At 38.7% G+C, this 13,350-nt stretch overlaps 1 protein-coding gene across 2 annotated transcripts; it reads right to left on the bottom strand.

Annotated features, from left to right (window-relative positions):
• Positions 1-3,925: 3,925 nt before the first annotated feature.
• On the bottom strand, positions 3,926-11,846 carry pnpla2 (patatin-like phospholipase domain containing 2). 2 transcript variants are annotated; one of them, XM_022197904.2, is made up of 9 exons: positions 11,318-11,845; positions 10,404-10,636; positions 9,439-9,504; positions 8,402-8,611; positions 8,199-8,259; positions 7,633-7,842; positions 6,234-6,366; positions 5,866-5,988; positions 3,926-5,263 (listed from the first exon to the last, which is right to left on the bottom strand). In XM_022197904.2, the coding sequence occupies exons 1-9, from the start codon at positions 11,502-11,504 to the stop codon at positions 4,951-4,953; spliced, it is 1,536 nt and encodes a 511-aa protein (XP_022053596.2). In that variant the 5' UTR covers positions 11,505-11,845; the 3' UTR covers positions 3,926-4,950. The 2 variants fall into 2 exon arrangements, with proteins under 2 accessions (XP_022053596.2, XP_022053597.2); XM_022197905.2 differs by having other exon boundaries at positions 5,032-5,250; positions 11,318-11,846.
• Between the last annotated feature and the right edge of the window lie 1,504 nt (positions 11,847-13,350).

Below are 13,350 nucleotides of genomic sequence, written 5' to 3'. Positions count from 1 at the left end.
ATCTGGATGAGTCGCATCAAAAACAGTCGAGGTGCAACAGTATTGATAGATAGATAGATAGATAGATAGATAGATAGATAGATAGATAGATAGATAGATAGATAGATAGATAGATAGATAGATAGATAGATAGATAGACACTTTGTTAATCCCGAGGTAAATTCAACGGAGCTTAAACCTTAACTGGTTTGTTTCACTGGCAAGACTGCTGAAAAATGCATGTAAAAGAAAAACTGCTGAGCTGATACACTGATTGAATGGGTGAAGTCTTGTTATAATCCATCCCTGCAGCGTAAATCTGAGCAAGATTTATATGTTTTTTTGAATGAGGAAACCAACCAGTTTTACACTTTAGTATAAACCACATTAGCAGATAGCATCTTGTCACCCGAATTAATATTTCTTTGGTGAAAACAAAACATTACTCATCCACATTTACACAGCGTGCATATCAAATGCAGCACTTGGGGGAAATGCAGAATGTGTTAGTCATAATTCTGCTCATCTCACATGTGTGACAGATCACATTTAGTATATAAACCGGCCCATTACCACCTCTGTAAGTTATATGAAACATCAGAATGAGCTGAACCTGCAGCTGTCCAGCTGTTCGTATTAATCAAACACCCACTTCCCTTTATGACACCAAGCAAATAGTCAAAAATGCTCTTATCAGCCTTTCCAATAGTGTGGACGTTACAGTCAGATTCATGGTGGTGTAAACTATTACATTTAATCTCTATCACATCCAGCAATCACTTCTTTTTCACGGGCCTCGTTTATAAAGGCCGGACAACTTGTTGCATAATGAAATTCAAAGCACTCTATCGACCAGGGAGATCTCGCACTCCGTTTACTTATATTTACATATATTTTGTTTTCCCACTACAGGCAAACAGGCATGATGAATGTATCGGCCTGCTGGACACCTTATTTGCAAAATATTTGCAAAATAAGGTGTTAAAACATGCAAAGTCACATGTTTTATTACAGCCACAGCTTAGGCTGTGAGCTGTGGCAAGACTCTCCTCCCTCGGCCTTGCTCTCTCTCTCTCTCTTTGCAGGTGTGTGCTGTGCTGATGAGGAGTCCAGGTGTGTGTCATCTGTCATCACCAGATCATGTGCAGGTGAAGGCCAGCTAATCAGGCCCTGGTGTCCTATAAAAACCGTCGTCAGTCGTTGTTTGATGCTGACCTGTGCTTGTTTTTGGTTACCTGACTCCTCTGGCTCCTTGGTCTGCTCCTGGTCCTCCTTGGATTCTGCTGGGTCAAGGAAAATCATCTGTTGTCAGCCCCCCTAGAGGCAGTAAGGTCCCCCAGCCCTGGTGTCATCAGACACAAGTTATACTAATCTCCCTAGGTTACCATAGCGGCTGTGGTAGCTCCCTATAGTCAAGAGCAGTTTGGGTTGAGCTTGTGGGTCTTAGTGCAGAGTTCTGGTTATTTAGTTTATGTTAGTTAGATTTCCCTTGTCATTTTGTTCTGCTGCCTTGGTGTTACCAACATTGGGTTAACCTTAGCTTTTGGGTTTGTTTTGTGATTAGTCTTCCCAGCCTCTACAGGCTCCTAGGCTGGTTCCCTGAGTTGTACAGCTAGTTCCGGTTCCGGTTGTAGTTCTGTATTCTTCCTGGTTCTGTGAATAAATTCGTACAGTTGTTGCAAATCTGTCTACTTGTTCATTTCCTGCATCTGAGCCTCCAGTACGGTACCTGCTGTAACATGTTTTAAACAAATATACTAATAGAAATTGTATGTATGTGTATATATATATATATGTATGTGTATATATATATATATATATGTATATATATATATATATATATATATATAGTCATAGTTTTCCATTATAATTAAATTTTAAATGTAAATTTTTAAAATTATTGAATAAAATTTAAATTTTACCATTTTACCTGTAATGATTTTAAGAGGCAGCAGGTGTCAGTGTGGAGCGACACAGCACCGATAAACGCTGCAGCGCCTCGTGACGTCTCATCTGAGCGAGCAATCTGCCTGGATTGTATCCAGGTCAAACGTGGGTAAGCCAGATTAAATTTGAGCAAAAAAACATGATCAGATTTACATTGGTGCAAAAAATGAAACATGATTATCATATCAAGACTCGCTCAGATGAGACGTCACGAGTCGCTGCGGTGGCCCCCGACCCGTGCTGATGCCGTTGTCGGTACTGTGTCGCTCCACACTTGACAGCTGCTGCCTCTTAAAATCATTACAGGTAAAATTTAAATTTTATTCAATATTTTTTTACAATTTACATTCAAAACTTAATTATAATAATATACATAATAATAGTAAAACAGCAAGCAAAAATGGTTGTCATCATTTTTCCCAGAACAGAATAGTGCAACCAGAGTGAGTGCAAGCAAAAAAAAAAATAAAGTGCCTGGTAAATGGACGTTATTTAATGGTTCATAAGTCCGACAGCTGAGGGGAAGAAATTGATTTTGTGGCGGGAGGTTCTTGTTCGTATGAACCGTAGCCTCCTGCCTGAGGGAAGTGGCTCGAAAAGTTCGTGTCCAGAGTGAGAAGGGTCGGCTGCGATCCAGCCTGCACGCCCCTGAGTCTTGGAGACGTATAGGTCCTGGAGAGATGTGAGGCTGTAGCCGATCACTTTCTCAGCAGAGCTACAATGCTTTCAAGTCTGTCTGTCCCTGGCAGTGGCCCCAGCGACCACACGGTGATGAGGATGGACTTCACGATGGCGGTGTAGAAGTTTGTATCGGGCTGGGGCTTTCCTGAAGTTGACCCTCATCTCCGCTGTCTTCTGAGCGTTGAGCTCCAGGTGGTACATATTGATTTAATGAACTAGTATATACAATAATATAATTTAAGGTATTCTATTTTTAATATCTGAATTTAAGTTTAAAATACTTTTGTTATCTTTAGATACAGTCAATACATGTGAGTTTCATAGAACTGAAGTTATAACCTAGCCCTAATGTAAGCAAATTTCTGATGCGACCAGTTTAAAAGAATAACTTTGAACAGCTTCTCCAGATATTTTTCTAAAGCAACTTGCCAAGCAGGAGAATTTTTTAAAAAAAAGGAAAAGTAAATAAAAAACAAAACGGCCAAGATTCTCAAGACAAACTAGCATTTCCTTTACATATTTTGTAATACCAGAGTGTCTTAATAGCTACGTTATCAAATAGGAATGTTTTTTGATTTGTCAATGAGCTCAGTTCAGTAACATAAGTCATCTCAGGGAACTTCACACACTAAGGCCAAGACCTTACTTTATATTATAGAAAGAAAACCAGGAAATCCAACGAATCCCTTTGCTCAAGCACTTGTCAAGAGTGTACTGATAAATGTACAATCAGTAAGATTAAATTTGCTTCTACATTACAGATAGCTATGAATTACTATAAACTGAGCAATGAATTCAAAATTTTTGATGACAGGTGATTGCAGAGGTGAAATCACAGGCACGGCTCCGAAATCTATTCCTATTTTGACAAAACCAAACAGATATCAGTGGTTATTGTAGAAGTTATGAATGTATCATTGCAGCCTCTAATTTTCTGAGGAGAGTATTAAGAGTAAGTTTTGGGAAATGTACCAGTAAAACGAACCAGGAACACATTCCAGTTTTTCTTTCCAACCTGCTGTCATTTTTCAGATTTCAATGTTTATGTTGCTTCTTTTTGTGGTCAGCCAACTTTATCCTGTAGTACACAAAAGAGATACGTTATATCTGCCCTTCGTATTTACAGTTCAGGAATAATCAGTAAATGCTTCCTATTTCGCTGAATCATTTGAGAGCCTGCCATAAACTCATTCAGTTTCATGAGTCACCGTTCAGTCACTGCTGGGCGTATTTGCTGTTCCTCCAATCTGTACACCTTTCACGGTAGATCACAGTCTTTCTGGTTAATGTGGGAGTAGCTAAGTATGAAAACACAAAGTTAATGTTGTCCACTTTATTTAATGATCACATAAATATTATCCTCTGCAACATTTTTACAATATGTTGTATTCACTTGGCAATCATTTCATTGAAGTTGAAGGCACATCTTGATTGAAGACAATATTGTACACAGTACAAGTGAAGCATTTAAATAGGTAGGTTATTACCTAAGAAGAAGAAGTAAAATTCAAATCAAATGGATTCTTTGAGTAATTAAAAATCCTACATTTGATTTACTGTAAAAGCAGAAGAAATGTAATACAGCATCCCAGCTGTTGTTTAAAAGTTTTCTAAGCAGCAACTCAAAGCAAAGATTTAACATAAGTTCTAAAAGAGTTGTATTTTACATGTAAATCATGATGACAACAAACAAGAGTCTATGATTGCTAAAAGCACTTTTGTATTTTACATGCAGACAGACTTAGAAATAAAATGTGATTTTTCACAACAGTGCATTGACATTTGCATGACATAAATGGAGTAACTAGTTGTAACAGATTGGTGCAAACATAGCCTTTTTTTTTTTTCTTTTTGCTGTAGTCCTACACTGCCTGTGTAGCTGAAGTAACTTAAAGCTCATAACCGGATGCAGCAGGAAAATGCTGCTTAACTGCTGGTCTGACTGCATTCCACTAAAAACATAAACACTCGTCTGTTTTAACTGTGCTACTTCAAGTGCGCATTTTTGTTTGTACCATCCTGTAATTCAGGTTTGTACATGACTGAGCATTTGTGCTAAGTCTGAATACACTTACTGACATAGAGTATGTCTGCAGGCTTGCATGACTACTGTAGCTAAACAGTTATTTTAGGGTCATGCGTTGATCCAGAACAACTTAATACATAGTAAGTGTAACTATGGTAATGTATTACCATTTTCAACCACTACAGAAGGGAGCCAATTAGGTCACAAAACAGAAAACAGATATTCAAATCTGATTTAAATTCTTTAAATATGTTTTGGCCCTGCGATAAGCATGTTTGAACCTCAGTGCTGCAGCAACAGAAGCCTATTAGAAGCTCTTAGGTGACAGTCTGAGTTTTTCCAGAATTGGAATCTTGTGGAATATGAAGACTGCGCATCATGAGGCCTTCTTGCGAGAGACTAGGTGGAGGGCTGTTGTCTGGTGACATAACTCCAGTTTTAAAGGAGCCCTGCAGGTCCATGTCGATACAGAGGACTCCAGCCAGCAGCTGCTTCTTGTAGTGGTCGAGACGTACGAAGACATCCTGGACTGGAGAACCGCTTCCGTTCACCCAGGTGGGAAACAGGCTAGTGGAGCTGAAGTGGGATGGGAGGGCCTGGCATTGGTGCAGCTCCAGCTGACAGAACAACCTGGTGTTTATTAGGAGCATTTACCAGCACACAGAGGCGTGAATAAGCAGTGAGGTGTTATTCACGCAGGTACAATAGAAATCTTATACCAACAACGCATTAAATGTCATTGTGTGAATGTGCTTGTGATGAATTTCTTGAGAATTATTGACTGAACTTATTTTTCTGCTTTTCTGAGCATTATATTAACACCTTAAATTTCTTTTGTTTACTCTTAATGTGACAAATGTAGTTGGTCGTTTTCAAGAAAACAAATATACTTGAATAATTTACTAATTTGTGATCAGGTCAAACTCTCTGAGAGAACCATAACGCCGTTGTGTAACTGCTGCATATGTAGATAAGCAACAGTTCACAAACAAGTTCAGCTTATCATCCTAAGAGAAGATTTCAATCATATCTTCTTCCTTTCACTTCCAATTTGCTAAAATAATCAATAATTGCAGATTTAAGCAGGTTAAAATCCAGCCATGTTACTTTAGCAGCTTGGACCAACAATGGATGTATAGACATGGCATTACAACTACAGTCTTTGTAAATATGAGGCATATGTCGGCAGCTGAAACTGAAAGTTGAATGTCTGTGTAAATGCAGTTAACTACCTGGCAGATACACTCCGAGAAATACTTCTGGAGGTCTGGCGAAGAGCACGCTGCAGGATTTTCATGATCTGCTCTCGAATCCACCCCACGTCTTCCTGCACATCTGGCAGCCACTCCAGAAGTCTGTACATGGAACACGTGATTATCAGTCAATTGACAGAAGGTAAATCTAGGGGTTGTAAGATAGTGGAAGTGCAGCAGTTTCTGCCACAGCCAACAAAACACAATTAAAAAGCAATTAGCTCCAACAATCAATAAATCCATCTCAAAATCAATTTAAGCTGCTGCATTTACAAAGCTCAAACAGATACACGGTGCAGATCAAACGTTGAGGGATTGGGGGCAGATGTAATTAAGTCCTACAGCACCTGAGAGTCAAGAACATGGCAGACTCCAGAGGCAGAGTGTAGGGGAGCATCATGGCTGAGGCCATCCTGACAGGAAGCAGGTTGCCTAGCGACTGCGCCAGACTCCTCCTCTCCATGCAGGCCTCGACCAGAGCTGCAGGGGGAGGCAGAGACACACAATTACCCCTCTTTGTGCAAAAAGTAGTAATACACCCAAACAGAAGCTGTGTTTTAAAGCATATCAAATGATTATACGGTTTGGTTCATTTCAGTGAACATAATGTTTTCTGTCTGCACAACATGTCCTTGTCCCACTTTAAATGCACAAATGCAGTATTCTTCACCAGCAAAGAAAACAGGAAAAGGAAAAGTACTGTTAAGTAAGAGTTGGGTATAAAAAAAAAACAACCTCCCCACATCAAGAGCAATGGCACAGTTTTGATGCCGCTACTTTCAAGGTCCATGCTGCAGATAACTGATCATGTTGAAAACAAGCATTACTTGCTGTTTTGAATTTGGAACATATTTATCCTACTTTCCAAACTGGTTTTCAATGAGGAGGAAGGAATTAGACTGATTATTCTGGCTAATCTAGATATTTTTATGTAAAATGGAAATCAATGCATTAGTTTTCCACTGCAAAAATTAAGATGTACTAAAAACTAACAAATGTGTCACTATTTATGTAAAAGGCTTCCGTTCTGATGATTCAACTTGACATCGTTTCAGTTTGTCAAACCATCACATTAAACCTGTAATTACTCAGCAGGAAGTACTTAATTTGCTTTGTCACTACACCCGACATAAACAGTAAACAGCTGTTAATACAAGAGCAACGCTGGAGACAGCGTGGGCGCAAAAATGCCAATCACTCATTGATTTGTTTGGTTATGTAAGAAAATATATCCCATTTGGGATGGAGAAGCTCAGACTGTGGGGGAGATTCGATGCTACAGGATTCCCAGGGAGCTCAGCATTGAGTTCCTGAAATCAACACGAGATAGCATGATCCAGAGGGATATTGAATTGTTTTGATACTCTCTAGCATGTTCAAAGGTCATTACAACGCACTGGCTGAATCATGACCTCTTAAACTCAGGATAGCAGCTGGACACTTTGGAAAATTCTGGGGGGAAATGGACTGTATACAAGGAAAAAGATGAGCTGATCTGAGAAGAAGCAACAAAAGATAATGAAAGAAGAGCAGTTAGAAGTCAACCTGGACTGTTTAAAACAAAATACAGGAATGATTTTTTTTTCATTTAAGTCATTTGTAAGTCTGTATAATTTACTGTGTAAGGTAAATAAATGTAAACTGATGACTGGCAGGACTAGATCTAACTTATGGTGCATACACTTCATTTTAAACCACATCTAATCCTTTTTACATTTCTCTTTTTAAGTCCGAAAGTCATGTTACCTTTGTGCACTTTAGGTGGGAGGCATTCGATGATGTGCTCCTCTGGTGAGGACTTGACAAGAAACATCACTGTTTTCGCTTCTACGTCTGGCTTGTCTTCCTCTTCACTTTTAGTATCATCTTCATCTTCATCTTCATCAAAATCCTCATTTTCTTCTTCATTAACAAGCAGGGGTCTGTCTCTGTAGGGTCCGTCGACATTAAACAGTCCTGAAAATAAAATAGTATTTTGCGTAATATTTATGTAATATGTATCCCTGATATGAGGTAATTTCTCAATGAGTTTGAAACAATTAATATACTTTTAAATGTTAAACCACATTGACTGTGTTCTTAAACATTTCAAAAGAAAAAAAAAAAAACAAGTACATAACTACAGGAAGCACGACAAGCCTAATCACAAGGACAAGCAGTCTATTGATTTGGTGACATGAGTAACGGAAGCACAAGTTGTGATAGCATATCAGGTGATACTGAATGTACACACTGATATTTTCTAGCTAAGGGACAAAAGATCAATTATTGTTTTTGGTACAAAAACTTTGAAATAACTCAATCACTCTTACCATTCTTCTTTAAAAAGTGTAGAGCATCTTTATATCCCTGTTTACACATGGCCTTCATAACCTGAATAAAATAAAGATACACACATAAGTCTTTCATAAATGAGGCAAACAAGTCTACTAAGTTCACTTCAGCTGATCTGAGTAAATCAATGTATCAGTAACGCTGTACGGTTTGTCTGGAAGATAGTACTCAAATGACCTACCATGGGATCTGGAGGAAAAAGCGCCCTGGAAACTCTGTAGAGGTTGGTGAGGGTAAACTGGATGCTTGTGTTGGTGAAACGCAGCTCGTGGATGTTGGTTGAGGTGTCCCGGGGGCAGATGTCGCTTTCTCCAGAGAACGGGGACACAGTGATGGTGTTTTTTAGCTCATACTGAGGCAAGTTGTCCGAGATTCCTCCGTCAACATATCGCTGAATGATTAAAAATGAAAAAAAAAAACCTTAGTATCACAATAAAAAGAAAGACAGCCCTAATGTCACTGGGAATCAGAGATATGGAAAACATATCTGACCATGGAGCAGTTATGAAACATGACGTCATAGCGGCATCGTATCCTGTTTGATGATAAATGTTTGTTTGGAAGCGGACAGTGTGTGCTTCAGCAGATAAGATCCCAGTGATATCAACTTTTTGAACTTGGGCCACTGTGGGGGAAGGAGGGGACGCAACAACCTTCAAGCCGGTCCCAGCACGGTCACATTTGGCTCTGTCACTCTCTAATTTTGGACACAAGCCCGGCACACACACAAGCACATGTAAGCTCCTAAAACTCATCACAAAGGCCACAGAGGGAGGACAGGACCGCCGGTATTGCTTAATGATATTTCCCAGAAAACCTTTGCGCTAGAAACATGTCCAGTAACAAAAACACAAGCTGTATTCCCCCTTTAGTGTGAGATCCCTGACAAGCACTAACTCCAGAGGAATTTTATAATCATTGTTTGCACACACGTGCTATTCAAAACAAACACATTCTTGAGGAAGGGAGGGCTCTGGTGGGCACAGTTACAGGAGAAAAAAAGTGGCAGGAGTAGGAACTATAAAACACAATGTGAGGAAACGCTGTAAATAATCCAACCAAAGCAGCAAGCTGGGCCGACCGTCACACCCCTTCAAGGGCAACAACATGTATTCATCATTTAAAATCCATGCAAATGGATAAGTAACTTTGTTCATTAGCAAAAAAAAGAGGCCACAGAAAATTGCAGAATTGGTGAAAAACAGAGAATCTACTCACCACTCCTTGCAGTGTAGGAGGAATGAGGCCACAGTAGACTGGGATGTAGGCGCTGCAGATACACGCCTGATGAACAAAAAAGAATATAAGGCAAATTAAGCGAATAAGAAATGTAGTTATTGAACAAATTGTTGAACATTTGCTGATATCTTTGAAGAAAACCTAAATGAAAACAAAAAAAGGTCATTAAGACATTACAGTTCAATGATACTTTTATTTTTTGTTTATTTTTATTATTTAACCTTTATTTTACCAGGTGCATTAGTTGAGAACAAGTTCTCATTTTCGATAACGACCTGGTCAAGAGGCAGCATACAACAAGAGATACAACAAGATACTAATGTTATATGGATATTATAACATTATTTACTATATTAGCGGTGTCCTTATTTTCTTGGTCTTAAAGAATGCATTAAAATGAAATACAATATTTATAAATAGAATAGAATAGATCTTCATTGTCACTGTTACAGAGAACAATGAAAATCGGTTATCAATTACTGTTGCAACTAATATATATTTTTATAATTTATAACCTGAAAATTGTTATGTCAAGACATTGATTGTGGCTAACATGTCAGAAAATGGTAGAAAAAAAAGTCTGTCATTTTAATTCAAAGTTATTAAAAATTCAAAACCCAAAAATATTCAGTTTACAATTATGTAACAAAGAAAAGTCAGAAATTGGAAAATCACACATAAGACAAATTTAAAATAGAGCAGTTTGGCACTTTGCTTGAGAGCTGACTCAAGGAGTTCACATATTTTTCTGATTTGTTGCTGAGAAATATACACTGACTATTTCCTTAAGTTCTACAATGTAATGATCACTTCTCTAAATGTTGCTGTACACATTTACAACCTGAAGACACTTATGAGCATCCCCAAAATATTGTCACATTGACAGCACTGGGGTATTAAATTTGATGCAACTGTGATACAACTCCACAGCATCCTGTGCGTACCTGCACCAGCTCCTCCTTGGTGTTAAAGTGGGACACCAGGACATTTTCACCGTCTGTAACTCTTGTGAGAGAGATTCCCAGTCGCCCGTTGGCCCGGTGGTGGCAGTCAGTCGGCAGAGTGCGCCACAGCATGTGACGTACGATCTTCACCAGGTTGAAGGAGGGATGCATGGGTCCGAGGAATCGCTTCCTCGCCTCTTTGGCAACCTGGATGATGTTTGCACCAGTCTCTCCTGTGAAATGTTCAAAGTCAAAAGGAAAGTGTGGGAACTGTTGAGAAGTTTATACTCAGGTGGATAACAGGGAATGATCAGGGATGGAAGGAAATTAACACTGTTTTTCCTAGAAATGACTGGATTAATATGAGATAAAACTTTTCTAATCCAGTGTTAAGTTAAAGTTCATGCAAGAAAAAAAATCCTATTCAGTCTGTACTGCTTATAGACACCAAGGCCCTCTTATCACCCTTGAACTTGTTTTGTGGTTCTTGTCCAGGTTTCCTCCTGTCTAGATCCTTGTTTGCACTGTATCTACTCTTAGATGTGATGGATAGTAATAAATGTGGTAATGCTGCTTTCACTACGTTAAAATCAAGAAACTGAAGCAACTACTAAATAAATTTTGATACCTCTCTATTTGGAAAAGCATATATTTGCAGGACAGTCTGTGACTGTTATAGAACAATTTTCAATAAGTTTCTGTGTGTCCGAAAGGTTTACTCTTGCAAAATAATTTGTGTGAATGGTTTCTCATAAGAAAAAATAATGTATTTGAGGTGCACCACTGAGCTGAAGAGGGCTCAGCAGGTGCTGCAGGTGCATTTATTTCAAGACATCTAGAGCACAAGCTATCTGAACTGGAGTTTATTAGTCTTTTAGTGTGCAAAAATGCTTCGATATCCTAAAGGTACCTACCAAGACATACTTCAGAGACCAGAGCTGTGGCGGTGAGAGCTCCTGCTGATGCTCCATATATGTGTCGGGCATGTTTGACCAGAAAAGGCGCCTGATCCAGCAGACAGCTCGCCACTCCGATGTGGTAAATACCGAGGAAGCCGCAACCTGCGAAGGAGATGTTCCACGGAGAGTCTAAGGGAAACATACCGTCCTGTGTCCACTGGTCCTGGAGTCGCTGGCAAACAGTGTGACCGCTGACCACCTTCAGATACTGACAACAAACTATCTAATAGTTTGCTTTTAGTGCTGGACACTGTTCACATGTGTCAGTGTTTCTTGTTCATATGCTATCCGAGCAACGCTGGACTTTGTCTGCTAATTGTTTTAAGCCTCTCGCTAGCAGCAGAAGTCCTTTCTTTATTTAGAGTAGCAAATTGAGCTAAGTGAAAAAAATACAACAAAAATAAAAACGCCAAAGCTGTACCACGTTAGCAAAGCGTAATAAAACCAGTCCTGAGCAAGGTTTTACAGCGACTGTTTTGATAGCATGTATTTGGAGGAGGGCGGTCAGCGAACCGCCTTGTCCAATCAGAATAGACAACGCAGAACAAGTACACCAATCACAGTGGAAAGCGGTGATAATGTGACCAATCATAATCGGCACCGCCGATAACCCGTAAAGTTAGATAGCGGTCACACATCTCTGTGACAGCTGTTTGTCCCCAGGCGGTGTTCCAAGTTTTGTTTTGTCCTTTCTAAATATATCTTCCTGTTTATGTTCATATTTTTGACAGGGAAATGTCCTGAAAATCCAAACTCGGTCGTGTTGGGACTTTCTTTCACAATATGTGTTATCTGTAGGAAGAATGTGAATTGATTCTCTGCGATACAATATTGATGAGTTTAAGCTGCTGTCGACAGATCGATCAAAACAAGCCCGCAATAATAGGTACTAATAGTTGTGTAAACTTTTTTTATCTGCAGTTGTTGCAGTTCAACAAAAACTTTCATTGTTTCAATGTTTATCAATAAATCCGTGAGGAAGTATTCATTTAAGTAAAAACACTGATAACCGTTGTAAAAATGCCTACAAGTATGCATTTAAAATTATGCTTTAGTAAAAGTATTCAAGTATTTAAAAAAATAAAAGGACTCAATGCAGAAAAACATCCTCTGTGACTGTTGCATTATTACAAGTTGTATTAAAAGATTATCATGGCTCTGCAATGTAAAATCAGAACTTTACTGTTGTGCTTTGTAAAGGTGGAGCTTAATTTGAACAATTTTGGATCCAAATGCAATTTACTTTCATTATGGCTTAATCTGCTGATTATTTCCCCTCTAATCAATTGATTGTTTCTGAAAATAGTCAGCAAATCTATCACAAACTGACTGATTGTTCAACTACCTTCAGCTGCACTTATATAAACCTCTGAATACATTAATCTACAACAAAATATATTTTTATAGGTTCTTCATATGTTTTGGCTGCAAAAAATGTCATTTGTGTTCAAACTAAAGCTGGCTAATAAATGTTGTGAAGTAAAAATATAATATGTTCCTCTGAAATGCATTGGAGTAGACGCACAGAATGGTATCAAAGACAAAACTTCTAGACAAGTACCTCATATTGGCGCTTAACATAGTACGTGAGTAATGGGCTTAGGTACATACGGCTACTGCAATGAATGGCCTCGTTGACATTTTTTCGCAACTTTGTTCAGCAAAAAAAATAAAAAATCTTTCCTAGTAGTAAGGATGGACAAATCTGGCCTGTTTGCAGTGTCCTGGTTACAAAACAGCCAACAATAGTACTGTTATAGCACTGAAATCCCAAGTCTCTTGCATCTGAAGTACATTCTGCAATAACTCTGAAATATTTTCCTGTAACATTTCTTTGAATAATGTATTCACAGAATTAAACAGCAAATAGTCTCTTTAATTGGAACTGATTCAGATTCTGTTTAGGACATCCTGGTTCTCTAGAGAGTATTGTGAAACCACCTTCAGCTAGTACATTTTCTTAAATAGTAAACCTCTGCTTCATCGAG

This window comes from Acanthochromis polyacanthus, chromosome 8 (assembly GCF_021347895.1).
Source record: "Acanthochromis polyacanthus isolate Apoly-LR-REF ecotype Palm Island chromosome 8, KAUST_Apoly_ChrSc, whole genome shotgun sequence".
In the NCBI taxonomy this organism is placed as follows: domain Eukaryota; kingdom Metazoa; phylum Chordata; class Actinopteri; family Pomacentridae; genus Acanthochromis; species Acanthochromis polyacanthus.
This window is presented reverse-complemented; position numbering and strand designations above follow the sequence as displayed.